Source organism: Hyaena hyaena, unplaced genomic scaffold, assembly GCF_003009895.1.
Source record: "Hyaena hyaena isolate Hyena2069 unplaced genomic scaffold, ASM300989v1 scaffold_9, whole genome shotgun sequence".
Classification (NCBI taxonomy): Eukaryota; Metazoa; Chordata; class Mammalia; order Carnivora; family Hyaenidae; genus Hyaena; species Hyaena hyaena.
Genome location: NW_024080641.1, coordinates 3,024,036 through 3,051,948, shown reverse-complemented (window position 1 = coordinate 3,051,948; position 27,913 = coordinate 3,024,036). Strand labels below are relative to the sequence as shown.

The 27,913-nt window shown below is 58.8% G+C and overlaps 1 protein-coding gene across 2 annotated transcripts; it reads left to right on the top strand.

Moving 5' to 3' along the window:
* The first annotated feature begins 9 nt into the window (after positions 1 to 9).
* On the top strand, positions 10 to 27,913 carry DHX34 (DExH-box helicase 34). Of its 2 annotated transcripts, none has more exons than XM_039247959.1 (17): positions 10 to 92; positions 4,765 to 5,710; positions 8,081 to 8,392; positions 9,508 to 9,762; positions 12,129 to 12,231; positions 13,407 to 13,624; positions 15,656 to 15,830; positions 17,493 to 17,686; positions 18,380 to 18,481; positions 19,410 to 19,634; positions 19,818 to 19,991; positions 20,333 to 20,450; positions 22,303 to 22,409; positions 24,840 to 25,133; positions 25,904 to 26,080; positions 26,306 to 26,444; positions 27,127 to 27,913. In XM_039247959.1, the coding sequence occupies exons 2-17, from the start codon at positions 5,009 to 5,011 to the stop codon at positions 27,261 to 27,263; spliced, it is 3,432 nt and encodes a 1,143-aa protein (XP_039103890.1). In that variant the 5' UTR covers positions 10 to 92; positions 4,765 to 5,008; the 3' UTR covers positions 27,264 to 27,913. The 2 variants fall into 2 exon arrangements, with proteins under 2 accessions (XP_039103890.1, XP_039103895.1); XM_039247964.1 differs by having other exon boundaries at positions 13 to 83.

Below are 27,913 nucleotides of genomic sequence, written 5' to 3'. Positions count from 1 at the left end.
AACGCGGCGGCGTGCGCAGGCGTAGAACAGGCTTCGGGCGCGTGAGAGGCGCTGGGGACCGGAAGTCGAAGGGAACGCGGCCGGTTAGTGAGGTGAGGAGGGCGTGGCGGCTGCGCGGGGCCGTGGCGGCGACGGTGGCGCGAGTGGGACCGGGTAGGGTAGCGGGGGAGCGAGCCGAGGGGTCGAGAGGGAAAGCCCAAGACGAGGAAGTGTGTTGGAGGAGACAGAGAGGCCGAGAGAAGCGGACGGAGCTGGAGCCTGAGCGCCCCTGGAGTCCCGGGGCGAGACTGGAGGAAACGGGAATCACGAGGAGAAGCTTGGAGAAGCTGAGGGACTGAGAGACGGGGAGGTTGAGAGGATGAAAGCCGGAAACTGGAGAGATGGGGGGAGAGGAGGAGCCGATGGGGCCCCCCAGAGCGCCTTGCAGAAACTGCAGAGAAATGTGGTCGCACCATGAACTTGAGGTGGGGGTGGGGGGTGGGAGAAGAGTAGGAAGATCAGAGTGGAAATAGGTGGACCGAGAGAGACTTAGGACACGTGTTGGCCTTCAAAATAAAAGTCATCTTACTAGCAAAAATGGGGTTCACTTGGAGGTAATCAAGAGTTGCAATTTGAGACAAGCCGGCTACGGCAAAAGCCACAGGCTAGTCCAACAAGGGAGAAGAGAATTTGATGGAGGAGAGGGAGGACGTGGGGAGGGGTTGTTTTGAACGAAAGCCCTTTGATTTGGAGAAAGCAGGAATTCAGGGTGATGATGGCTTCTCATTGGCTGAGTTGCCAGGGTGGTCGATTTCTTTCGTTTTCGTTTTTTTTTTTTTTTTAAAGCACAAGAATTTTTTTTTTTTTTTTTTTAATTTGAGAGAGTGAGAGTGCAAGCGGGGTAGGGGACACAGAGAGAGAATCATGGGGCTCTATCCCTTGGCTCTGGGATCATGACGTGAGTGGAAATCAAGAGTTGGTTGCTCAACCCTCTGAGGCACCTGGGGGCTCCTGGGTGGTGGAGTTCTTGAAGATGCAACCGAACCTCCTTCCCTGTGGTGGCCTGTCACGGAAAATTCTTTGCTATGGACAGTTCTCTTGGAGCCTATAATAACAATTCTTTCACGTGACTGACCTTGCATGGTACCCCCAGAGAACTCTCCCTCACCCTTGTGGCCTCACAACTCCGACTTAGTGAGATGTCTCTTCATTAATTCACAAGACTGAGTCATGGGGAGAGACTGATACAGATCCAGAGAGATGGCAGAAGCGGAAACAGAGAAACTGGCAAGAGCTGACAGAGGGACTGAGAGGGGAAGAGCCAGCTGACGGAAAGAGCCGGAGGTGGGAAGTGAGTGAGATGGATGCTCTGATGAGGGCAGACCCACAGAGGGGGCCGTCAGTGGGGGTGGGGGGGAGAAATTCAATTCAATCAAATCCCTAGATTTGAATTCCTTGTCTGACTTGCCACGTGTTTAACCTGTCTTTGGTTCAGTACAATAGGGAGTGGTGATAGCACCTTCTGAACGTTAGGAGGAAACTGTAGGTGCGTGTATGTTTATAGTTGCACGTATACGTATGCACAGGTGATTTAGAATAGTACCTGATACATGAGCGAACACTAACTTATTAAAGCGCGCCAGACAACTGGGAGGCAAAATATTAGGTGGAGAAATGGAGATGAGGGTCGCCTGGGTGGCTCAGTCGGTTAAGCGTCTGACTTAGGCTCAGGTCATGATCTCACGGTTTGTGGGTTCAAGCCCTACATCAGGCTCTGTGCTGACAGCTAGTTCAGAGCCTGGAGGCTGCTTCTGATTCTGTGTCTCTCTCTTTCTGTGACCCTCCCCTGCTCACGGTGTCTGTGTCTCTCTCTCAAAAAAAAAATAAATGAATAAATTAAAAAAAAAAAGAAATGGAGATGAAGAAATAGTCATGATGGAGGGAGAGACTGGGAACCGGAGAGAGACCGAAACGGAGCATCAGAAACGAGGAAGAGCCAATGAGAAACGCAGATGGAGAACTGATGAGGAATGGAGAGGGTCAAAGGGAGAAAGATGGTTAGGGAGAATGTTAGGCCAGAAAATCGGAGAAACGAGAGACGGGACCAGGCTCTGAAGCAGAGGAAGAAGGCTGAGCGTGGTGAGCTGGAAGAGATGGGCTGAGACGTGAGGATGGACAGCCAGAGGAGGAAACCTCTGAAAGTCACCATCGAGAGGCCCGGAGACACAGTTAGGAGCAGCCAAAGGATCCCAGAAATCTACAAAGTAGCCTAAGAGATGGTTGTTGTTTTTAAATTTTTTTTTTAAATATTTTTATTTATTTCTAGGAGAGAGAGAGAGAGAGACAGCGTGAGCAGGGGAGGGTCAGAGAGAGAGGGAGACATAGACTCAGAAACAGGCTCCAGGCTCTGAGCCGGCAGTCAGCACAGAGCCCGACGCGGGGCTCGAACCCACGAAGCGCGAGATCATGACCTAAGCGAAAGTCGGACGCTTAAACGACTAAGCCACTCAGGCGCCCCTGTTTTTAATTTTTTTAATGTTTTATTTCTGAGAGAGAGAGACAGCATGAGCAGGGGAGGGTCAGAGAGAGAGGGAGACACAGAATCCGAAACAGGCTCCAGGCTCTGAGCCAGCTGTCAGCACAGAGCCCGACATGGGGCTCGAACCCATGAACCGTGAAATCATGACCTGAGCTGAAGTTGGACACTCAACCGACTGAGCCCCCCAGGCGCCCTGAAATTGTTGTTTTTTAAGATTTTATTTTTAAGTAATCTCTCCATCCAATGTGGGACTCAAACTCACAACCCTAAAATCAAGAGTCACGTGCTCCATCGGCCGAGGCAGCCAGGCGCCCTGAGAAGAGACCGCCGGAGAGCCATGGTTTCTGCTCAGTTGGGCCCACGTGCACACAGGGAGTTTGCAGCCTCCCCGACAACACGAATTCCATCTGGAGCCACTCAAGCATCACCAGCCCGGGTGTTTACGATGTGCCCAGGCACCTGTTCCCGTGGGAAACCACTCTGTCAGCTCGCAAGTGCATCCTCCTCTGCAGAAACCCCTCTTTGGCTCTGATAACTCCCAGGGATGGCCTGAGTGCCCCATGAGACCGCAGCGGTCGAATCAGTTCCGTGATGGCCCCCAGAGACAAGGCAGAGTAAGAGAAAGCATTGCTAATTCCACACGAAGGCCGGTGGTGGCCTCTTGAGTGTAATTTTCCCGCTGACAGACCCCTGATTCCTCTTGCTGTTTTCCCTCTGTTAGCCATCACGGAAAGACAGACTGGACTTGAATTCTAGTTACTATTTTGCTCCTCCATGCCAGGCTAGGCAATCAGTGCTGCAGTGTTGGGAAGGTGGTATTGTCTCCATTTTATAGACAAAGTTAATTTGCCAGTGGTCACACACCTAAAGATGCAGCAGACATTCGAACCCAAATCTGCTTGACCCCAAAAGATCAGGCTTCAAAGCCTCTGGATCCTTTGAAGGTCATAAACGTTAAGAATCTAAGCGATGAACTTCAGAAAATGGTATGTACAAGGATGTTGCCGTCTGTTATTAGGACTTCTGCGGCTGCCAGTCGAAAACCGAATTTGGAGCAAAGACGTTTTCTCGTGTAGCCGGGAAATGAGGGCTGGAGGGAACTAGGTCTCCAGCACGAAATGACGCTGCCAGCCTTGTCCGCTCTCCCTCCCCCCACCTCTGTGTTTGAAGTTGCTCAGTGGCCATTCTGGTGTGTGCTTTACTGTGCCCACGTGTGGGCATTCCTCTAGGACGTATTTCTAGAAAAGACAATCCTGTGTAAGAGCTGCCACAGACTCCTCTGTGTTTATATCATCCTTGCAGAGCCCGGATAGATAACACTAGGGCTTTTCTCTCCTGGCAACCTAGCCGTAAACTTCCTGAGAAAAGCCATGACTGGCTCTCCACGGATCACGAGTCCACGTCTCACACCAATCAGTGGGTGAAGGAGGAGCAGGGGACCGTGATTGGCCAGATGTTTGTTGCTTCTGTAATCAATAGGAGTTCTCCCACTTAAAGGCTGTCAGAGCCTTTGTGGGATCCAGGAAGGGCTGCTCTTCAAAGGAGGGTGAGTGCCGTTAACGGAAAAGGAAGGAGGAGATTGCCAGACCGGCAGAAAGCAGGGCATAAGAGAACACTTGCAAAATTGTGCGCTTGATTTCAAAGGGTTCCTAGGTGTCCTGAAGCCCAGTGGACCCCAGATTAAGAACTGCTGCCTAGGGGCGCCTGGGTGGCTCAGTCAGTTGAGCGTCCGACTTCAGCTCAGGTCATGATCTCATAGTTGGTGGGTTCGAGCCCTGCAACAGGCTTGCTGCTATCAGCGCAGAGCCTCCTTCAGATCCTCTGTTCCCCTCTTTCTCTGCCCCTGCCCCACTCATGCTTTTGCGCTCTCTCTCTCTCTCTCTCTCTCTCTCTATCTCAAAAATAAATATTTTAAAAAATGAACTCTTGTTTTTATACCCCACCTTGTGTTACTGCGGCTCATGATGGCCAGTGACCTACACTCCTTCAGAATTCTCTGAAGATCAGACGTCTCTGGGGACCCTTCCCTGACTCCCAAGCAAGGTCAGGCAGCTCCTTTGGGCTCCCACAGCCCAGTCACTGGATTGTCCGGTGAAATTTCTGTCCCTCGCATGGGACCAGGACCACCTGTGAGGGCTCAGGGTGGCCTTCCTCGTTACCATCCATCCTCTGTGCCCCATGTTTGCGAAGCCACAGCCTTTCAGGAGATGCTTCTAAAAACGAATGTCTTCTGTTCTCTCCTCCAGGCATTCGGGGCCGGGAAGACCCAGGATGGGCTTGTGTTTGTCACACAGATCACTGCAGGACTCGTGAGGCGCCCTGTGTGTCACCAGCTTGCCCTGGGCCCCTGGCCACTTGCTGTGTCGTTGCCTGTCATCGTCCCGTGCCATCTGTGCGGAGCAAACTTGGCTTTTTGAAGAGAAAGGGTTCCTCCTCGCGGGCATTGGGCTCTCACTGCACCTTTGAGACCACATCGTGAATGCCCGGGACATGCCGCCTCCCAGAACGACGGAGGGCAGGGATGATAGAGGCCGACCCTGGGATCCCGGTGAGGAGGAGGCCCCTGGGAAATGGGACTGGAACTGCCCAGAGACCCGCCGCCTCTTCGAGGACGCCTTCTTCCGTGATGAGGATTATATCCGCCAGGGTTCTGAAGAGTGCAAGAAATTCTGGACCTTCTTTGAACGCCTGCAGAGATTCCAGAACCTCAGGAGCTCCGGGAAGGGGGACAGGGACCCTGGGCGGCCCAGGCACAGCAGCCCGGCGCTGGCCAACCTGCCTCACGCTTACGACCCCCGTTACCGCATCAACTTCTCGATCGTGGGCCCCGATGCTTGGGGCCCACGGGGGCTGGGCCGGCCGCCCCCGGGGAGAGTGGCCGAGTTCCGCCGAGCCCTGCTGCACTACCTGGACTTCAGCCAGAAGCAGGCGTTTGGGCGATTGGCCAAGCTGCAGCAGGAGCGGGCGGCCCTTCCCATCGCCCAGTACGGGGCCCGCATCCTGCAGGCCCTGAAGGAGCACCAGGTGGTGGTGGTGGCGGGGGACACGGGCTGCGGCAAGTCCACACAGGTGCCACAGTACCTGCTGGCCGCTGGCTTCAGCCACGTGGCGTGCACCCAGCCCCGGCGCATCGCCTGCATCTCCCTGGCCAAGCGCGTCAGCTTCGAGAGCCTCAGTCAGTATGGTTCGCGGGTGAGTGGGACCTGACCGGCTTTCCGGCTCCTCCCGGCCTGACGCCGAGGCTTAGGTTGGTGCCTGTCAGGCAGTAGCCTTAAGAGTCCCCAGAGCACTTAGCAGTGATACCCTTTGACTCAGCGATGAGTCTTCTAGAAATTGATCCACAGACGGACCCGGATATGGTTCAAATGAGAAAGCCCCTAGCATTCCCCTTCAAGGGAAAAAAATTGGAAGTGTCTTTAAAAAAGAACGAGGACTCTTCTTTTTTTGTTTTTAATTATTTTTTTAATGTTTATTCGTATTTGAGAGAGAGACCGAGCATGAGCAGGGCAGTGGTGGAGAGAGAGGGAGACACAGAATCCGAAGCCGACTCCGGGCTCTGAGCTGCTGGCACAGAGCCTGACGCGGGGCTTGAACTCACTGACCATGAGACCATGACCTGAGCTGAAGTGGGACACTCAACCAAGCCCCCCAGGCGTCCCTCTAGGGTTCTAATCCAGGCCGTACCACTTAAAAATTGTCATTCCAGTTATAATACTCTGAACAGAAAAATGTACGTACCCTAAGTATGTAGCTCAGTGAATATTCACAGATTGAATTCATTGATGTAACCAGCACCCAGATAAAAAATTCCAGTTTGTGCTCCAAACGGGGCCACGTCCCACAGTGTCCCCAACACTTGTTATGGTTAGTCTTTCTCATGTTAGCTTTTCTGGAGTGGGCGCATAGTGGTGTCATGTTTTAATTTGTATTTGTTGCTTTTATTTTATTTTTATTTTTTGGTTTATTTTTTTTGTTTTGAGAGAGACAGAGCCAGTGGGGGAGGGGCAGAGAGAGAGGGAGAGAGAGAGAATCCCATGCAGGCTATGCACTGTCAGCTCAGAGCCTGTGCGTTGTTGATTTTAATTTGCATTTCATTGGCCATTTGGAGATCCTCTTTTCTGAAGTGTCTGTTCAAGTGTTTTTCCCTAGTTGTCTTTTTGTTCTCAATGTATAGGGTTTTATAGATTCTGGAGAAGAGTCCTTTGTAGGGTTTATGTATTGCAGATCTCGTCACCTGCCCTGTGAGTTGTTTTTCATTTTCTGAATGGTGTCTTTTGATGATGGCGTCTTTTCATTTCAATGTTATCCAGTCTGTCATTGTTTTTTAATGTTTATTTTTGAAGACAGACAGAATGCGAGTGGGGAGGGGCAGAGAGAGGGGGAGGGGCAGAGAGAGAGGGAGATGCAGAACCCAAAGCAGGCTCTGAGCTGTCAGCGTAGAGCCCGATGCAGGGCCTGAACTCATGAGACCTGACCTGAAGTCAGATGCTTAACCGACTTAGCTACCCAGGCGCCCTGTCATAGTTTTTTAGAAGCTGTTTTTTAAAAAATGTTTATTTTGAGAGAAAGTGCGTGTGTGTGTGAGCAGGGGAGAGGGAGAGAGAGAGAGTCCTCAGTAGGCTCCATGCCACCAGCACAGATCAAGATCAAGATCAAGAGTCACATGCTCCATTGACTGAGCCAGCCAGGTAGCCCTGTCCTTTTCTTTTTATGATTGGCACTCTTTGGGTTCTGTTTAAGGAATTTTACTACTCTGAGGCCCATAAAGACATCCTATATTTTTTCGTAAAGATTTTTGCACTTAAAGCCGTAATTTATCAGAAATGGAGGTGTGTGTGCATGCATATACACGTGCGTGTGCAGGTGTGTGATGTGGGGTAGGGGTTAAGGTCATTTTCCTCTTAAGGGGCGCCTGGGGGGCTCAGTCCATTAAGCCTCTGACTTAGGCTCAGGTCACGATCTCACAGTGTGTGGGTTCGAACCCTGCGTCGGGCTCTGTGCTGACAGCTTGGAGCCTGGAGCCTGCTTCCGATTCTGTGTCTCCCTCTTTCTCTCTCTGCCCCTCCCCTGCTCACACTCTCTCAAAAACATAAATAAAATATTAGAACATACACACACAGATCGTGTCCTCTCAATACCACTTTTTAACTGTGTTGTACCTTGGAGGCGTGACCTCAGTTTCCCCACTGGTGAGGTGAGAAGAGTGGTTCTTGCTTCTCAGGGTGTCCGTGAGGGTGGCACACATTCAGTGCTTCGAGTAGTTCCAGGCAGAGTAGGGGCTCCGAGAAAGGGGAACGGTTGCCGTTATAATCGGTCGGTATTAGCTGTACACCTGGCTCTATGCCCAATACCTATGTGCGTCAGCACATGCTGTTGTTACCTAGGGGACGAGGTGTCTCTGAGGGATGGGACTGCTCGCCTGGGGCCGGTGGCACTCAGTGTCCGAGGTGGCCTCTGGACCCCGGCGTGCGGGGCTCCAGAGTTGGATGGGGGCGGGGCATTGGCTCAGATTTTCTGGATCCGGGCCCGAGCTCCCCTCCTGATCGCCACTCCCGCCCTCAGGTCGGCTACCAGATCCGCTTTGAGAGCACGCGGACGGCGGCCACCAAGATCGTGTTCCTGACGGTGGGGCTGCTCCTGAGGCAGATGCAGCAGGAGCCCAGCCTGCCCCAGTACCAGGTGCTGATTGTGGACGAAGTCCATGAGCGCCATCTGCACAACGACTTCCTGCTGGGCGTCCTGCGGCGCCTGTTGCCCCAGCGGCCTGACCTCAAGGTCGTCCTCATGTCGGCCACCATCAACATCTCGCTCTTCTCCAGCTACTTCGGCGGGGCGCCTGTGGTGCAGGTGCCAGGGAGGCTGTTCCCCATCACGGTCAGTGCCACCCCCACGTTCCCCAACCCCCCCACCCCCCGCCCGCCCTCCGGCCAACCCGGATTCATCCCGTCCCCTCTGTCCCGCTCAGACTCCCACCGTGCAGTTAAGGACAGTGTTGCTCACGCGCTCTCAAAGCTCCCATTTCCCGAACGCTCCCTGAGTGCTGCCCTGGGTGCCCATCGCGTGCTGCAGGGGACCGGAAGGGGGAAGGTCACAGGTCATCCCTCTCGTGTGACAGCCGTGCTGGTCCAGGCCGGCGGGCAGCTCTGTTCTGTGCGGTTGCTCGGGGACCCGGGCTTCTCTTTCCTCCTGTTCGCCCATCTCACGGGATGGGTTTTCTCCATCCATCTCCCGGCGGCTACTTCTGCCCTGGACTTTGCCCCATTTGCTCGGCGTATTGGCTGGGGCTTGCGGACACATGTCCTCAACAATCATAGGGAAGCTGGTGACAGCTGACATTGGCTGAGCCTGACCGCGTGCTCTGCCGCCGACACAGAAGAGCTCAGGGAGTGGCTTCCCGCCTGGCGTCTGGCGTCCCGTCGGCCCTTCAAGACGGTCTGCACCCGCTCTCTTTTTGTGTGTGGTTTTTTAAAAATTTTAACCGTTTATTTATTTTTGAGAGAGTGAGAGAGAAAGACCGTGAACAGGGGAGGGGCAGACAGAGAGGGAGACATAGAATCGGAAGCGGGCTCCAGGCTCTGAGCTGTCACCACAGAGCCCAACCCGGGGCTAGAACTCGTGAACCCCGAGATCATGACCGGAGCCCAAGTTGGCTGCCCAACCAGCTGAGCCCTCCAGACGCCCCCATCTCAGGTTGCGCTCCTGGCTCTGCCCTTTGAAACTCTGATGTTGTTGAAGTTTCCCTCCAGACCCGAAAGAATACACACACACCACGCGTAAAGCTCAACTGATTTTCCCAAATCACGTAGCCTGGATGACACGACCAGCACCTGGAAGCTTTCCAGTTACCTCGATGCTCTGCCCTTCGATGGCACCCTCCTCAGATTGACCTGGTTGGGGGTGCGGCCTGCCACCTGACTGATCCCTGGCGGCCGGGGCGGGCCGAGCGCTTGGGTGACTGGGTGCCCCCTGCCCGGGGTCTCTCCCCGCAGGTCGTGTACCAGCCACAGGAGGCCGAGCCGCCGGCGCCCAAGTCGGAGAAGCTGGACCCTCGGCCTTTCCTGAGGGTGCTGGAGGCCATCGACAACAAGTACCCGCCCGAGGAGCGGGGCGACCTGCTCGTCTTCCTCAGCGGCATGGCCGAGATCAGCGCGGTGCTCGAGGCGGCCCAGACCTACGCCTGCCGCACACAGCGCTGGGTGGTGCTGCCGCTGCACAGCGCCCTCTCGGTGGCGGACCAGGACAAGGTACGGCGGGGTGGGGCGGGCGGCGTCTGACCAGGTTGGGGGGGGAAGGAGGGTGTCCGGGATGTGATTCCACCAGGGCAGGGCTGCGGGCCCAGAGGGGTGCTCGCGCCATCCTGGAGGAGAGGGGAGTACACGCCAGGGCGAGCCTCCATGGGAGGCCCCGGAGCTGAGCGTTGAAACACCAGGAGGATTCTGGGTAGGAGAGGGAGGAAGGCCATCGGGGTGGGGGCGGGGGAGGCCCAACCTCCAGCAGAGGTGTGGAGGTGGGAATCGGCGAGCCTCTTGTGGGGAGGGGTGCCGGGAGGAGGCTTTTGGGTCACTCTGTCAGTTATTTGTTGCTGTGTGACAAATTACCTCCCCCCCAAACTTGGCCGTTTGCAGCAGTAAGTATCGGCCATCTGGCGTCGTCTCTGAAGGGCGGGGCCTGGGGAGAGGCGTAGGGCACTCTGGGCCCTCCCAGGAGCACAGGTCCCATGGTGGCTGGGGCCGCTGCCATCGGAGGGCTTGACTGGGGCTGGAAGGTCCCCTCCAAGATGGCTCGGGGGCTGTTGGCTGGGGGCCACAGTGCCCCTCCTGGCTCGCTGAGCGTTCTCCCAACACGGCCCCTCCCCAGGGGACCACAGCGGAAGCCGCAACGTCTTTTAGGGCCTCGCCTTGGAAGTCACAACCCTCGGTAGCCTGCCCGTTCGAGAACCTGGTCTGCTCTGTCCATGGCACAGGTTGAGGGTGTGAATCCCAGGAGGCGAGATGCATAGGGACCCACGTGGAGGCCGACCACCACCCTCACGTTGGTCGCATACCCTGAGTCCCTTCGGTCCCGCTCAGTTGTTTGCTGATTGAAGAAACAACCTGTGAGCGCCTCCTTACTGCTTTCCCTTGCACCTCAGCGGCTCCTTGGGACACACCGGGAGCCGCGATGTGGCTTCCCCTCAGTAGCTGTTGGGGGAAAGGGCAAGCAGCCGGTAATTTATAGGTGGTAGAGGAAGGCTCTGGATATGCGAGAGCACAGTCCTAGTGGATTCAGGGAAGCCTTCCTGGAGGAAGCAGTTTCCCAAAGTGAGACCCAAGAAAGCCCCAGTCTAGGAAGGGGGCAGGGGGAAGAGCGCCCCAGCTAATGCTGCTGCGTGCTGGCCGGAGTTCTGAGTTCCGCATGCGCCTTGCCTTGTCTAAATTGGTTTTTTAACCTTTATCCGTTTTTGAGAGACTAGTGAACGGGGGAGGGGCAGAGAGAGAGGGAGACACAGAATCAGAAACAGGCTCCAGGCTCCCAGCTGTGAGCACAGAGCCCAATGTGGGGCTTGAACTTACAGGCCTCGAGATCATGACCTGAGCCGAAGTCGGATGCTTAACCCATTAAGCCACCCAGGCGTCCTCCTCACCTTATCTAGCCCTCCCAGCGGCTGCGGCTGCCACTGTTATTACCCAGAACAGACGCGGATCCAGAGGCCAAGGCACCTGTGCAAAGTCACATGCGCGGCAGAGGCAGCTTTGGAACTGAGTGGTTTGGTACCGGAGCCCATGCTCTGAACCAGAGAGGACCAGGGAGTACAGAGTGGGAGGTTTTGGGAGTTGGTTTGTCTCTGGCTCAACTACTCAGTTCCACCGCTAGGGTAGGAAAGCAGCCATAGACTGACAGGAGAGGCTGTGCTGTGTTAACAGTTGATTTACAACAGGCAGGAGGCTGGATCGGGCCCCCAGGCCTAGTTGCTGACCCCCTCTTGACCACTGTGCTTGACTGTCCCTTGGGCGCAAGAAAAGTGCTCGTGCAAAGGGCCTGCGGTGGGTGAGGGAGAGGCAGGGCCGCTGGGAGACCAGGCTGTGATGCGGAAAGCAGGCCTAGACCACAGGGCTCCTAAGGGCCCAGTGTGGTGGCTGGGTTTCGCCCCGAGGGCACCTGGGAGCCACAGGAGGCTTCTGAGCGAGGTGGAGAGCAGTGCCAGCTTGCTTCAGCAGATCCCTCTGCTGTGTGTGATCCCGGACCAGAGAGCGGGGAGGAGGCCGGAGCAGGACCCGGGTGGGGAGGAAGGGCCCAGGCCAGGGCAGTGCTGTGGTTTTGGGGAGAGGGGAGTACATACATTCCATAAATGTTTGAGATGTGTGGGTGTGGCTGGCGGGGGAGGGGAGAAGGAACACCAGGACAGCCTAGGTTTCTGGCCCACGGGGCACGGTGGATGCTAAGCCACCTCCGAGATGGGGACTCGGGAGAGGGAGTGTCCCGTGGAAGCCGCAGAGGCTATTCTATACATCGCGGGTGGGTGTGAAGGGCCTGTGGGCCCATCCAGAGGGCGACAGAGAGGCCCTCCCCCCTCCCCGGTCAGGAGGGGCTGAGGTAGCCTGGGCTGTCACTGCCTCACCTTTGCCCAAAGGTGTTCGATGTGGCCCCCCCTGGAGTCCGGAAATGCATCCTCTCCACCAACATCGCTGAGACTTCAGTCACCATCGATGGGATACGTTTCGTAGTAGATTCTGGTAAGGGCTGCTCCCGGCCGCCACCCCCAGACCTAGAGGGAAGTGTGGGGTTCGGAGATGGGCGAACGTAGTGAAGGACCTCCAGACCGAAGCGGGGAGTAGTTGGCCTTCAGGGCTGCAGAGCAGTGGCAACATCATAATCCTCAGACATTCCAAACTTGTCCCTGCCTCGGGCCCTTTGCACTTACTGTTGTCCCCGCTGAGAGTGATCTTTCTCCACATGTCCGCAGGGCTCACTCCCTCATCTCACTGCAGGGCCTGTGTAAATGTCTCCCCATCAGAGAGACCCACCTCATCCACTTTTGTGATCTCCCTCTCCTCCTGCCGCCATGGTCTCCCTTACGAGTCACTGTTTTCCCTCAGAGTACGGGCATGATATTTTACATCCGTTGATCTGTTTAGTTTTTGCCTTCTGTTCTCTGGGAAATCAGCGTCACATAGTGGTGAGGAGTCACTGGAGCAGCCTGGCTGCGTGACCGGGGTCGTGCTTTACTGACGCCGTGTTCGTCAGTGTGCTCGTTGGTAAAATAGGCAGTAGTAGCAGAGCCTCCTTCAGGTTGTGAGGGTTAGAGTTTAAACATTTCAAAACACTTTTTAACGTTTATTCATTTTTGAAAAGGAGTACTGGAGTGCAAGCAGGGGAGGGGCAGGGAGGGGAGAGAGAGAATCCCAGGGTGGCTCTGTGCTGACGTCAGCACAGAGCCCAATGCTGGCCTCGAACCCACAAACCGTGAGATCGTGACCTGAGCCAAGAGTCAGATGCTCAACTGGCCGAGCCCCCCAGGCGCCCCTAGAAGCAGTGTTCGTTGAACACTGACATGCCGTTGCCTTCAGGGTGCCCCCCTCTCAGAGACGGGGAATCGATGCACTGTGTTCTGTTCAGCCCGTGAGGGTGGGGACTTTGTTCACGGCTACGCCCGGCCCGTGCCCGGCCCCTGGCAGGTGCTCACTAATACCGGGTGGATGGCTGGGCTTCCGAGGGCACAGAGGCTGGGACAGGAAGAAGACACAAAGGGTAGGTCAACGACACGTCAGGGTCGCGGCCACAGTGAGCTCTGGGTCGGTGCTGATGGAGTAAAGGAGGAAGCGCGGGTGTCCGGGAGCCGGTGGCAAGGTGGAGGGCCCGCACGGCCACCGCACACACAGTGTCCCCCCTTTCCCACCCCTCCCCCCAGGGAAGGTGAAGGAGATGGGCTATGACCCCCAGGCCAAGCTGCAGCGGCTGCAAGAGTTCTGGATCAGTCAGGCCAGCGCCGAGCAGCGCAAGGGCCGGGCGGGCCGCACGGGCCCCGGCGTCTGCTTCCGCCTCTACGCCGAATCGGACTATGATGCCTTCGCCCCCTACCCTGTCCCCGAGATCCGGAGGGTGGCCCTGGACGCGCTGGTGCTGCAGGTGAGGCGCGGGCCAGGAGGAGCCTGGGGGGACCCTGACGGGACCGGTGCCAGAGTTTCGGAGCAGGAAGGGCAGGGCTGGCTGGGCTGTGGAGGGGGGCTCTTCCCTTCCAAGTGTGTGTGGGGGGGTTGCCCCCCCTGGATCTACAGGCTCATGGGAGAAACCTCGTGATGCCATTGGGAGAGCTTTCAGCTGTCAAAGAAAACCCATCAACAGGTGGCCTGTAAAATGGGGGTATCGCCACATGTTTTATGTCACGACTCTTAATTAGTGAGCTTTGATTGGATTAGGCTGCTGGATGCAGTGGGCGTGATCACGGAGTGGCCAGGGTCACAGAGGTGGAGTTCTCGGGTGGGGTGGGGGGCAGTTTTATGTGAGAGGATCCACGCCCCCTCCCTGTGCTCCTCCACCATCATCCTGCTGGTGAGGGTGAGGGCGTGGGAGGGTTTGCGGGTCCCTCTGTCCCCCTTGCCCTGGTGAGCGCCGCGACCTGTGGCCACACCTCACCTGGGGACCCTGGCCAGCATAGGCTCTGTGGTCCGCAGAAGACGAAAAGCTGAGCGAGGTGGGGAGGGCGGATGGCTTCCACAGCAGGTCCCCCCCAGGAGTGGCCAGTGGCACAGGCCACTCCCCTTTCTGTGCATGATGCACTATGATAGTTTCTTTTTCATTTCATTTTTTAAATTTATTATTTAAAAATTTTTTTTAATGTTTATCTTTGAGAGAGAGAGAGAGCATGAGGGGGGAGCGGGGGCAGACAGGGAGACACAGGATCCAAAACAGGCTCCAGGCTCCGAGCTGTCAGCACAGAGCTGGATGCAGGGCTCGAACCCACGAACTATGAGCTCATAACCTGAGCTGAAGTCAGAAGCTTGACTGAGCCCCCCAGGCGCCCCTAATTTAAAGTTTTGTGTTTTTTTTTAATCTTTTTTAAAATTTATTTCTAGGAGAGAGAGAGACAGCGTGAGCAGGGGAGGGTCAGAGAGAGAGGGAGTCACAGACTGAAACAGGCTCCAGGCTCTGAGCTGGCAGTCAGCACAGAACCCGACGCGGGGCTCGAACCCTCGAACCGCGAGATCATGACCTAAGCGAAAGTCGGACGCTTAACCGACTAAGCCACCCAGGTGCCCCTAATTTAAAGGTTTTTAAATGAGAACTGAGTGTTGTCCACGCGTTATCAAGGTTTGGGGAGCAGGGGGGAAGGTGGACAGGCTGGTTGCCGGGTGGGTGTCCCAGAGCTTGTATTGCACCCTGCGCCCCGGAAGAGGCCCAGGCGAGCAGGTCACCTCTTTGGGAGGCTGACCGAGCCCCCCAGGCCCTCTGAGCTTTCCTCGTCCTCTCCCACGGCCACGCGAGCCTCCGTGCCAGCCTATCCCTCACCTGCTTCCTAGAGTGGTTGACGGTTTACGGCTTGTCAGGCCCGGCGGCTGGCGGGTGTTTCGCATCAATGTCCCCACAGCCTACCGCCCCCTGGGCTGCTGAATTAGGGTTCTTTGGTCCACGGCGAGAGAAACCCAGCTCAAGCCACCGTATGCAGGAGAGGGGATTTCACGAGGTGCCGCATCCTTCGGGGTCGGGGGAGGTCTGGCTTGGGAACGATTAAGGACTCCTCTGTCCGCTGTTGCGGGCTCACCTCTGGGCGCCCTCGCTGGACAAGTGGCCCAGCAGCTCCGGGCTTCCACACTGGCCCTTCACGACCAGAGAGGATGATGGCTGGACCTCCCTCTGTCAGCCTCGGTGGGCAGAGTCCTGGGGAGGATCCCGATGGGACCTGCTCAGGGCACGTGCTCCCTCTTCGCCGGTTGCTGTCGAGGGGCTAAGAACCCCACATGGGTCTAGCTCAGGGCACATGGCTGGCTCTGTGGCCAGGGTCTCGGAGAAGACCGCATTGGGTCCACAGACAGACAGTGTGATGGGCCTTGACATTGAGAGTTTTGAGGTATTAGGAGCTTGTGATCCATGAGCCCCCCTGACAGTGCCCCACAGTGGCTCCTGCATCCCTGTTCCCGGGGGACTCCGCTGTCATTCCAGATGAAGAGCATGAGCGTGGGGGACCCGCGAACCTTCCCCTTCATCGAGCCCCCACCACCGGCCAGCCTGGAAACGGCCATCCTCTACCTCCGGGACCAGGGCGCCCTGGACAGCTCAGAGGCCCTCACCCCCATCGGCTCTCTGCTGGCCCAGCTTCCTGTGGACGTCGTAATCGGTGAGGACCTCCTCTGGGGGCGATCACGCAGGGCCCCCGAGCGGCCGGGGGACCGCTCACGCTCTGGGTGACCCGTAGGCAAGTGCGTTCCTTCACAGGTCTCCGTGCCTGGTTCTGTGCTGGGCCCCGGGAGTTCAGGAGGCCACGGACGGGCACCCCTCCTCCACACAGCCTGTCCCCAGCTCCACCCCGGTGTCCTCTCTGCGGGTGTCATAAGGGTGTCAGTACCTCCTACCTCTTCCTGCTCGTTTCTGAGAAGTTCGTGACCGAGGTTCGTGGTCTGATTCTTGTGACTCAGCGACGTTGCTTGTGGCCCACGGACCATCCCCCGGCAGAGCATGGCTCTTCGTGGCGCCATTTTCAACAGAATCCCCTGCTTGTGTTCATGTCAGGAAGGTCCCCATCACTGCCACACCCTGGGGCTGTGGCGGGGACGCCGGGCTGCATACAAGCGACCCCGAGGACCTCTCGTGGTTGGGAAGCTGGTTCTTATCATTTGTTTTAGGAGACGGGCCGAGAGCAGGGGAATCAGACCTGAGAAGAAAGGGAATGTTCCGAGAGCTCTGGTTGTGTCTCAGTGAAAGGCTTTACGGGCCTTCTGTGGTTTCATGCTCACCTGGTGAGGGGAGGGCCTCCAGTCACCTGCTCTGTGGTGGGGGAGTTGACGCTTGGCCAGGGACAGAGGTACACGCTCCGGGGCACGGAACAAGGCAGTAGGGCCTGGATTTGATCACGCACTTGCACAGGGTCACGCGGTTGGCAGAGCCGGGAGGTGCTCCCCAGCCACACCGCCCTGTGGGGCAGGAGGTGCAGATAACCCTGGGCCCGGTGGCTCCATCGCCGTTCTCACTCTGTGCCGGCCGGAGCACCGCGTGTTTCACAGGACCATGGTTCAGTCTCCTGGCAGGCAGATGGGCTGGGCCCATTTCCCAGACGGGGAAATGGAGGCACAGAGAAGTAGAGTGGCTCGTCTCAGGGACAGAGCTACAGGGTTCTGGGACAGCCTCGTTTTATTGCCCACCTGCATTGTACAAGGCTAGACGTGTTACTGGAACTTTCCAGAAAGGCGGCCCAGGGGAATGGTGAGGGTGTCAGATGCATGATATGCAGGCCACTGACTGTGGGGCCAGAGCAGGGAAGGGCTCGGTTCCTGCTGAAGAGCACTCTCTACCCCCCTTCCCCCGCCCCCATCATCTCCACCTTGCGTGAAACGAGGATGGCAGGGCAGGGTTCATCCTGAGGTGGCACATGGAGCCCGTGCTGTGCCAGGCAGGCCGTTTACCGCTCGCGTGGACTCCCATCCTAGAGGGAGGAGAGGGATACCGTGGCGGGGAGGCAGAGTGTGTGCCAGGAAGGGAAATAAAGCTAGGAGGGGGCGGGGTGCAGGGGAGCCAGTTGTAGGGAGGAGAGCCGGGTGGGCGGGGCCGCTAGTAGCAGCTACCCCTTCGTGCCCCCCTCGTGCCCCAGGAGGCGGGAACTGCAGTGACCTCCAGCCTACACCTGGGGAAACTGAGGCCTCACCCAGGCTCACATGACCGCAGAGCACAGAGTGTGGACTTGATCCTGTCCGGCTCCCGGGGCCCCTTGTGGGCAAGATGGAGAGGGGCTGGGGCAGGATGTGGGGGGCCCAGGAGGCTCAGCTCGGCGTCCCCCCACCCCCAGGGAAGATGCTGATCCTTGGCTCCATGTTCCACCTGGCGGAGCCCGTGCTCACCATCGCGGCTGCGCTCAGTGTCCAGTCGCCCTTCACCCGCAGCGCCCAGAGCAAGCCTGAGAGTGCGGGAGCGCGGCGGCCCCTGGACAGTGACCACGGCGACCCCTTCACGCTCTTCAACGTCTTCAATGCCTGGGTGCAGGTGAGGCTGGGGGTGGCGTCATCCCTGAGTGTGTCATTCTGCCCAGGGTCCGGGGAGGCCCGCTGCGCCAGGGAGGGCCACTGTGCCCTCTGCAGGCGGGACCGGCCCCTGTGCCCACCACTCATTCCGGGGGGCGTGGGGCCAGCACGTGCTGGGTCCCCTCCTCGAGGAGAGGCTGGGGTTCCTAAAGCACTGAACGGACCCACTACCCACTGGACAGAGCCCACACCCTTCGGGGGTACCTGTATATCTAACATGTGCTCCCCGAGCCCGTGCTGTGTGCCTGGCCCCGTGCTGGGCAGTGCTGGGGACCCAGTCGTGGCTGAAACCGCCTGGCCCTGCTCTCCTGGGTCTCACAGGCCAGTGCAGGGAGGCAGACTTAGACAGTGACCACTCAGTACGGGCTGTGATGAGGAGTCCAAAGAGCTGAGAGAGAGAGAGAGCCCAGAGGGTTATGTCTGACCTGGTGTGGCCTGGGAGGGCTTCCTGCAGGAGGGGGCAGAGGGTCTGAGACGTGGAAGGAGGAGGAGAGCAGGTGTCCCTGAGGGCGCCGTGACGGATCTCCACCTGCCTCATATTCTGCCAGGGGGCTGCTGTTTGGGCCCACGCTGGGGGCGTCTGGGCAGTGGGTCAGCCCCCTCCTCATCCCCCAGCTGGACAGGCCTGGACGCCCTGGTCTCTGATTTGCACCAGGTGAAATCTGAACGGAGCAGGAGCTCACGCAGGTGGTGCCGCCATCGTGGCATAGAGGAGCATCGGCTGTACGAGATGGCCAACGTACGGCGCCAGTTCAAGGTGAGGCTCGGGGCCGGGGGTGGGGGCCAGGAACAGACCTGGCGAGGCCGGGGGGAGGGTGCAGAGTGAGTGCGTGTGAGCACGTGCCATGGCACAACCTTTCTTCTCTGATGCGCTGGGGTCCCGCCCGCACCCACCCATCCCCCTCCCCCATCACACCCTCAGATGTCATGTGCCCTGGGTGGCTCAAAGGGGTAGAAATCCAGGAGGGCTTCCTGTAGAAGTGGCCAGGGTTAGCAGTCACGTGCTACCTCCTCATGAGGAACCACACCACCTGGATCAGGGGTGCCCAGCTGGTCACGCGGGCTGAGCTCTGAGAGGCAGCGTGGGGTGATGGGCGGGGCCCCCGCGTGCATGTCCTGATGGTGGATCCCTGCGCCATGCTGCTCGGAGCCTCCGCTCTCAGTGAGGAAATGGGGACGATGGGAACAGCCGTCCTGGGGGGATTAAGTGAGTTAATCCACGTAGAGCGTTTAGAACAGGGCCAGGCGCACAGGTGGGGCGATACGAGCCTTGGCCACATTTGTGACGTGGATCTGCAGCCTGCCTCTGTCCACGGGTGCCTCGCCACGCCTTCCAGTGGCCATGCGGCTGCCGTGGGGACAAGTAACCCCCTCCTTGTGGTTGAACTTGGGCATGTGGAGGCCCAGCGTGGGTGTCCTGGGCCCGGCGTGCACTTGCTGGTGTCCCCGTAGTGGGCACCGCTGGCGTCCTGATGGCTCTCAGCACCCCCAGCCTCACCGGCTTCTAGAGCAGAGGCTCCGCTCTCGCGGGCGCGCAGACCCCCAGGGGGCAGCGGAAGGCGCGGTCCTCATGTCTGTCACACACCCACGTGGCGCCCCCGATGCAGAGGGGTCGCGGGGGACAGGCCCCAGTCCGAGCCCATGTCCCTGCCCTGCGTGCCTCACGCGGCCCCGGCCGCCCCCAGGAGCTGCTGGAGGACCACGGGCTGCTGGCCAGGGCCCACACCTCACAGCCAGGGGACAGCCACAGCCGGCTGCAGCGGCGCCGGGAGCGCCGGGCCCTGCACCGGCTGAAGCGCCAACACGAGGAGGGCGGGGGACGCGGCCGCAAGGTGCTGCGGCTGCAGGATGACGCAGGCGGCTACTCCAGCGAAGAGGACCCGGGCGCCAGCGACAGTGTGGACATCCAGGTGGGAGCCCGGGGCGGCCTGGGCGCACTTGAGCGGGGGTGGGGGGTGGGGGGGAGGTGCTTCCCTCCCTCAGGAGCCCGCCACCGCTGTGCGCGGCACCCCTGGCTCCGCGTGTCCTAGCACGAACTGCGTGGGTATTGGTGTGGGCCCCCTAGGAACCCTGCCCTGCAACATTCCCTCCAGGATGTCAAGTTCAAGCTGCGGCACAGCCTGGATCAGCTGCAGGCGGCCGCCACCGCGGCCCAGGACCTGACGCGCGACCAGGTGGCCCTGCTCAAGCTGGTGCTGGGCCGGGGCCTCTACCCCCAGTTCGCCTTCCCGGACCCGTTCAACAGCAGCCGGAAGGACTCGGACCAGGTGGGTCTCCTCGTGCTCACCGGGCCGGCGGGGTTTTGTCCCTCAGCACGCCCTCCCTTCCCTGCCCCGTGCTGGGGACGCAGCAGTTATGGGAACGGCCCTGGCCCTGCTGCAGGCCAGCGTGTGGGGGCAGACCCGTGCCCAGATGTCCCAGGGTGCTGGCGGTTGGGATCGGGGGACATGGGGGAGTTCCTGGCCAGCCTGGGCCGCGGTCAGGGAAAGCTTCCTGGAGGAGGAGACTTCAGAGGGGACACACGGCTGGGGGAATCTGGCCAAGGGCATGGAGGAAAAGGGTTCTGGGCAGCGAGAGAGTAGGTCCGAGCACCTCTGTCCCCTGGCAGATTTTCCACACCCAGTCCAAGCAGGGTACTGTGCCGCACCCCACTTCCGTCTTCGCCAGCACCTCGGAGGTACTGCACTCGCAGGAGCAAGAGGCTGGGGGCGCCGCAGGGAGCCGAGGTACCGTGAGTCCAGGTGGGGAGGGGCCGACCCCTTGGGGTGTGAGGGGCGGGGCAGGGACGGTGACCTCAGGGTGGCCCTCACTATTCGCAGTTACCCCCTTCTCCCCTCACACTCTGCCTTTGCTGGGGTTACTGACGCGGAACCTGCAGGCACGGAGGTCCCAAGGGCCAGACCTCCCTGGGTGACTTTGGCAAATCCCCGGCCACGCTGAGCCCCGCCCTCCTGACCGAGGGCTGCAGGGGTGGCGGATGCGGCTCTGAGGCCACTCCTCGGGCCAGAGCCTTTCGTGAGTAGGGGGGACCCATCCTGTGAGCTCTGTGAGCCCCCCAGGCTCAGTCCTGCCCGGGGGCGCCACAGGCCCCGTGGGGAAAGTCGCAGCGTTCTCGGACTAGCTGTGTCAGCAGGGCCGGGCCGGGGCCCTCCAGAACGTTCGGTGCAGAACCCACGGTCTCTGGGTGGCTGCGGTATGGCCACGCGCCCCGTGTGAGCTCTGGGACACAACGGTCTCTCCCCGTGTTTGTGAGTAAAGTACCGTGAGGTAGGACACCGTGTCCCCCTGAAGGGTCAGGGTGAGAACGGGACACATTTAAGACAGAAGTTGCAACTTGTCTCAAGCCTTTCACTGCCGGTAAATCCCTGGCCCCTTAACCTTCTTTCTGCTCTATTGTTTTTCTTCTTTGTTTTTTAATTTTGAAAATTCCAGACGTCTTCCAAGTGGAGAGTAGGACCGACCCTCCGTACCTTCCTCCGGCCCCCGCGGCCACCCTGTGCGCTGTGTCTTACGTCACCTCCTGTTTTTCTCCTTTCTGTTGGATGTAGAGCAGATCCCAGATGTCGTGTCATTTAGAAACGCCTAAAACGCTACAGGCTGATTTTTTGCAGTACTTCGATGCCGCTATCGCTTCTAATGAAATTAGCAGTATTTCTTTAAAAACCAAAACCAAAAACCAGTATTGCTTAATATCTAATAATGAATAGTGAAAGTCATATTCATTATGACAAGTATTTACATATAAGTCACACTCTATCGCTACTCATCTGAGCTTATATATATATATATGTATACATAGACACACGTATTTTTTAAGTTTAATTTTTGGCTTACCTGGGCGGCTCAGTTAAGCATCTGACTCTTGGTTTTGGCCCAGGTCATGATCTCACGGTATGTGGATTCGAGCCCTGCAACCGGGTCTGCACTGACGGTGTGGAGCCTGCTTGGGATTCTCTCCCTCCCCCTCTCTGCCCCTCCCCACTCATGCTCTCTTTCTCTCCTTCGCTAAATAAATAATTAAAAAAAATTTTTTTAAATGTTTATTCACTTTTTGAGAGACAGAGCATGAGCAGGGGAGGGTCAGAGAGAGAGGGAGACACGGAATCTGAAACAAGCTCCAGGCTCTGAGCTAGCTGTCAGCACAGAGCCCAGTGCGGGGCTCGAACCCATGAACTGTGAGATCATGACCTGAGCCGAAGTCGGACGCTTAACCGACTGAGCCACCCAGGCGCCCCAGTAAATAAGTTTTAAGAGTTTATTTATTTTTGAGAGACAGAGCAGGAGTGGGGAGAGGATGAGGGAGACAGAGAACCCCAAGCAGGCTCCTTGCTGTCACCACAGAGCCCAACGTGGGGCTCGATCCCACAAACTGTGACATTATGACTGAGCTGAGATCCAGAGTCGGACCCTTAACTGACCTAGCCCCCCAGGCGCTCTGCATGAATGTGTGTTTTACACGGATGTGTAAATGCCCTGGTGGGACGGCCACCCCTGGGAACGGACCCATATGGGGTGGGGGGCCATGGCTGGGAGATGGGGTAGCAGGGGTGCCCTGAGCTGTCGTCCTGACCATTGCAGGTGACAAGGACCAGATGAGCAGCAGGCACCAGCTCCTCAGCTTCGTCTCTCTGCTGGAGACCAACAAGGCCTACCTGGTGAACTGCGTCCGCATCCCAGCTCTCCAGGTGCGTCCCGGGGTGTGGCGACTGTGTCCCGGTCGCCGGGGCAGGGGTGTCCCCAGGGCAGGAGGTGGGGGCTGGGCCTGCGAGTCACCTTCCCTCAGCACTTGCTGCACCTGCTGCATGTCGGGAACAGCGGATGGCGGTAAGGACTGTAAAGCATCGCATGCTGTGTTTGCGGGTGAGAAGTACTTGGGGCAAATGAGAAGAATAGGGTAAGGGGATTGGGGAGGGGCGGGTTGAGGGCGGGGGACAGGCTGTAGTAGGAAATAAGGTGAGCAGGGAAGGACCCGTGGGATACTTTGGGAGAAGAGTTTCGTAGAGGAAACAGCAAGTGCAAAGGCCCTGAGGCACACACAGGCCCCACACAGGGAACAGCTGGACCAGCATTGGTGAAGGGGAGAATGGCTGGAGATGAGGTCAGAGGAGTAGGAGAGACTGGGGCCGCCAGCCCGGGGAAGGTCGGGACAGATCTGGGTCAGGGCCTGCTGGGCGGAAGCAGGGAGCCCCAGCAAGGAAGTGACTGTTCCATCCAGGTGGGGGAGGGTGGCAGCGGAGGACTCGCTTAGGCTGCAGACAGATTCGCCTGTGTGTCTGCATCCTGGAAGCGGGAGCCCTGGCAGTCTTAGCGGTCACGGCCCGTGAGTTCTGCGTGTCTCCCTGCGGTTCGAGGGCTGCCGTGATTCTCGCTTTGTGGGGGAGAAGACAAGCCCCAGGGAGTGAGGGGGACACTGCCATTTCTACCCGCCCCGTGACAGCTCACTCGGACCTGCCCAGTCACACGTTTGCTCAGACATTTCTTGAGCGGGTGCCTCGCACAGGGCGCCAATTCCTGTCCTGGGTGCCGGGGGTGCCGTCGCGATCAGAATCCGCACAACTCCTGGGCCCCTGTATGCATGGGGGAGGCAGACGCCAAACAGAAACACAAATAAATAGAAACGGTAACACCGGATTCTCCTCGCGGCTGGAGAGAAAGAACAAAGCAGTGCAGGGACAGAGTGGTGGCGGTTAGTAGACTCAGGGAGGAGGCAAACCTTTACTAGCCAAGGGTGCTGCCTGGTCAGGGCCTCTCCTCTGTAGGATTATTGGTTTCTTTTCTTTTCTTTTCTTTTCTTTTCTTTTCTTTTCTTTTCTTTTCTTTTCTTTTCTTTTCTTTTCTTTTCTTTTCTTTTCTTTCTTTCCTTTCCTTTTCTTTCTTTTCTTTCTTTTCTTTCTTTCTTTCTCTCTCTTTCTCTCTCTCTTTCTTTTCTTTCTTTCAGTGCTTATTTATTTTTGAGAGAGCGAGAGCAAGCATGAGTGGGGGAGGGGCAGAGAGAGAGGGAGACACAGAATCTGAAACAGGCTCCAGGCTCTGAGCTGTCAGCACAGAACATGACGCGGGGCTCAGACTCACAAACCACGAGATCATGACCTGAGCTAAAGTCAGACACTTAACCGACTGAGCCCCCCAGCCAGCACCCCTCCCCCTGCCCGTACCATTAGTTTCTGATGGTGAATTTTAAACACACACACAAGATAGCAGACAGAGCTCTCCTGTTCCATCACTGAGCCCCCAAACCGTTGACCATGGCCGGACCTGCTTGCACCCGGCCCACCCGCCCCGTAGCATTTTCCCCATACGTGGCCATGGCCGTGACCGCTCTCAAATGGGAAGTTGGAAGGAGCAAACAGTGAACACGTGACGTTCCTGCTCACGAGAGCCTACACACAGCCTCCTGTCTTTTTGCCTTATCATAGATCTGTCCCTCTGTCCACCCGTCAGTCTGCTCTTTAATTGGCTTTTCTTTTTCGTTCTCCTGATGCATTTTAAAGACAGTTGCTGGGGGGACCCGGGAGGCTCAGACGGTTGAGCAGCTGACTCTTGGCTTCGGCTCAGGTTGTGATCTCACGGTTCAGGGGATTGAGCCCCTCGTTGGGTTCTGCGCTGACGGCACAGAGCCTGCTTGGGATCGTCTCTGTCTCTCTGCCCCTTCGTCTCTCTCTCTCTCTCTTTCAAAGTAAATGAGTAAACATGAAAAACAGTTACAGGGTAAATTGCTGGCGTCGGTACTTTTCAGCCTTAAACGCTTCCACATCCGTCCCGTTAACTGGGACCCGATACGTGTTTATATGTGTCGAGGGTGAAGCTGGTGCAGAGCGACAGGTGCACACGGCAGGTGCACTGAGAAGTGTCGACAGAGGCATCCGTGCGTGTAGGCTCCACCCCGTGGGGACGCGCGTCTCCCTCGGCCATCAGCCTCTGACGCACGATGGCGGCCCTGGCCCCTTAGAACGAATTGCAGTTTCCTCTTTGATGTCAGTCCTTCTGTTTTCCCAAGTAGAACGTCCACTCCGTGGGCGCGGGGACTCTCGTTCACAGCGGAACCTGGAAGGGTGCCTGGCACAGAGTAGGCGAGCGGCATGTGGACGCCCCCTGTCCCCTGTCCTCCCTTTCAGTCCCTCTTGCTGTTCAGCCGGTCCCTGGACACCAACGGGGACTGCTCGCGCCTGGTGGCTGACGGCTGGCTGGAGCTCCAGCTTGCGGACAGTGAGAGCGCGGCCCGGCTCCTGGCGGCTTCCGTGCGGCTCCGTGCCCGCTGGGAAAGTGCACTGGACCGGCAGCTGGCGCGTCAGGCCCAGCGGCGGCTGCCGGAGGTGGACCGAGAAGAAGAAGAGGAGGAGGAGGATCCCGTCGCCCGCAAGGAGGTGGCCCACCTGAGCAGGGAGCTGCTGAAGTTCACGGCATCCAAGGTACCTGCCCACGGGGCGGCACCCCCGCCTTGGCCAGAGGGCTGCCCGCCCCACGGATCCAGAGTCCAGAGGGCCTGGCTTCCTGCTCATTCCGGGGTCACACCTTTGTGGGTTTCTAAACCAGACAAGTTGAGGACAAGGGCAAGGTCTCAAGGCTGGTGAGGGGTGGAGCCGGGATTTGACCCCAGGAGCCTGGCTCCAGAGGCCCCGCCCCCATTGGCCCCTGCAGGCTCGAATTCAGCAGAGGTTTCCCGGCGTGTGTTACTCCTCGTTAGCGGTTAAAGGCGCACGGGACAAGCGAGGGAAGCTGTACGCAGCTGTCCGTTCACGGGGGTCTGGGAAGAATTGGGCCGAGCGGATTTGAGTTCAGTCCCCCACCCCTTAAGCAGATAGTTGCGAATTGCTCCTGATTCTACTGCGTGCGGATGGGGTGGAGACGTTATTTGAGCCAGGGTGACTTTCTGGAGGAGCTGCAGGCCCAGGGAGCCAGGGCCAGGGGAACAGATCGACATGCTGGGCGAGGACAGGCAAGGTGGCCCATGGAAGGTCCGGATGTGGTCCCCCAGGGAGCAGAGAAGGGGCCTCGGGCATCGGGCGTGTTTCAGACAAGCCCTTGGTCGGGAGTGTCCGAGACCACGTTGTGATTGGACTTAGCAACTGGCCTTGTGACTGAACCATCCAGGGTCGGGTTTCAGGTACAGCTCGATCCGGGTGCCCTAACAATGTCTCCCTGAGTCTGTCTCCCCTCTTTCCTGTCTTCCCGCCCCCAGGTCCCCTACAGCCTCCGGCGGCTCACGGGGCTGGAAGTCCAAAACCTCTATGTGGGGCCCCAGACCATCACAGCTGCGCCCAGTCTCCCTGGCCTCTTCGGGAGCTGCACCTTGTCCCCCCACCCCACCAAAGGGGGCTACGCCGTCACTGACTTCCTCACCTACAACTGCCTCACAGTAAGCGTGGACCCCACCTTGGCCCCTCACCGCTTCCCCCCTGCCACGAAGATGGGATTCAAGGAAGTCTTCGCCTCCCCACCAATCACGCCCCCACTTCGTGCATGGATTCGGTTTCAGGAGGGAGGGCCCCCCCGCCAGCCCCGGGGGATTCTGGGACGGGTCCCAGGCTGGTGGCGGCGAGCTGCCAGGGGGCCGCATCCCACCGCAGCCTTTCTTCCCCAGAGCGACACGGACCTGTACAGCGACTGTCTCCGTACCTTCTGGACCTGCCCCCACTGCGGCCTGCACACGCCGCTGACGCCCCTGGAGCGCATCGCGCACGAGAACACCTGCCCCAAGGCCCCGCAGGACAGTCCCCCAGGTGAGGGTGTGGGGGTGCTGGGCACCGTGTCCCCCCCCCCTCGCCCCAAGGCTGTTTCCCGTGGGCCCGGGCGTTTGCTTGCTGGAGGTCTGGGGCCCCATGGCTGTAGTCCTGGTCGGTGCCACCACAGGCTTTGTCCCGGAGACCCCGAGCCGGGGGGGGGGGGGGGGGGGGGGGCGGGGAGCGAGGGCCTTCACCCCCACCTCTCCCATTTCCTTGTGTCCGGCTCTCTGTGGTGCTGACCTCGATCTGCCTCTCTCCCTCTCCCTCCCTCCCTCCCTCTCCTTCCCTCCCTCTTTCTCCCTTCCTCTCTCTCTCTCTCCCTCTTTTCTTTTCTTCCCTCTCCTGTGTCTCTTGTTCTCTTCTCTGTCCTGCTGTCTCTGTCTCAGCCACACCCACCCTCTTGTCACCCCTGGGGACACCACAGTGGCCAGGCCCCAGCACTGTGCACCGCACTGGTCCCCCCCCCACCCCAGGGCTCTGTCTCCTCCTTCCCCATCTCTCGCCGCGCGGGACGCAGTAAAGACTTGCCTGTGTGCGTGTATGAACTGAGGGAGGCTCCCCCGCAGGAGGCCCAGCCAGATTCCCCGGGCGGGGGGAAGCCTGGGCCCTGCAGGTGCCTGCACTTTGGGCTGGGAGCCACTGTGGAGCTCCCCCCACAGCCTCTCCCCCCCTCCCCCAGGGGCCGAGGAGGCCGCCCCCGAGCCCCTCCCGAAGGCGACTTCCGTCCTGCAGAAGCCCTATCACTGCGAGGCCTGTGGGAAGGACTTCCTGTTCACACCCACGGAGCTGCTGCGGCACCGGAGGCAGCATGTGTGAGCCCGGCCGTCGGGAGGGGACAGGGACTCCCGTCCAAGCGCGCCGCCTCCGCCCGGGGCTGTGAGGTCCGGCCCGGCCCCGTCACAGAGGGGAGCGAAGTGAATAAAGTCTCCTGTGCTGACTCTGACCCCTGGGCCTGCTCCCGCCCGTCTGGAAAGTGGCAGCGGCCCCTTGTCCTCCCCCACATGTGGCCCCCCTGCTTCCCGCTGCCCTGGGCCAGCCGCGGTGTCCTGGGGCGGGGCGACGGGTGAGACCAAGCAGGGACTCCGGATCCCAGGCTTCCCGTGGCTGCTGCTGTCTCCTGTCCCCAGGGAGGCCTGCATGTCCGTCTACACGGTCAGAGAGCTGGGCCCGGTGGGGGTTGGGGGTCAGCGCTGACGTGGGCCCATGTCCCTCCCAGCCACCAGGGCCATTCCTGCTGCGGGGTCCATGACGGCTCTCACTTGTCCCCTGGGGCCCCTGCCCCCACCCCGCCACACACATGAGAACGATTGGGAGATGTGGCGAACCGCTTGACTCTGGTAAATTCTGCGGCTCTGTTGAAAGGGCAGAACATCCCAAAAAATGCAGACAGACTGCTGGGGCACCTGAGTGGCTCGCTCGGTTGAGTGTCCAACTTCAGCTCAGGTCCTGATCTCAGGGTTGGTGAG

Coding starts and splice junctions, on each gene's coding strand:
- DHX34 (XM_039247959.1), top strand. CDS start 5,009: ATGCCGCCTCCCAGAACGACGGAGGGCAGGGATGATAGAGGCCGACCC. Junction 17,687..18,379: donor TCTTCAATGCCTGGGTGCAG/GTGAGGCTGGGG, acceptor GATTTGCACCAG/GTGAAATCTGAACGGAGCAG. Junction 18,482..19,409: donor ACGTACGGCGCCAGTTCAAG/GTGAGGCTCGGG, acceptor GGCCGCCCCCAG/GAGCTGCTGGAGGACCACGG.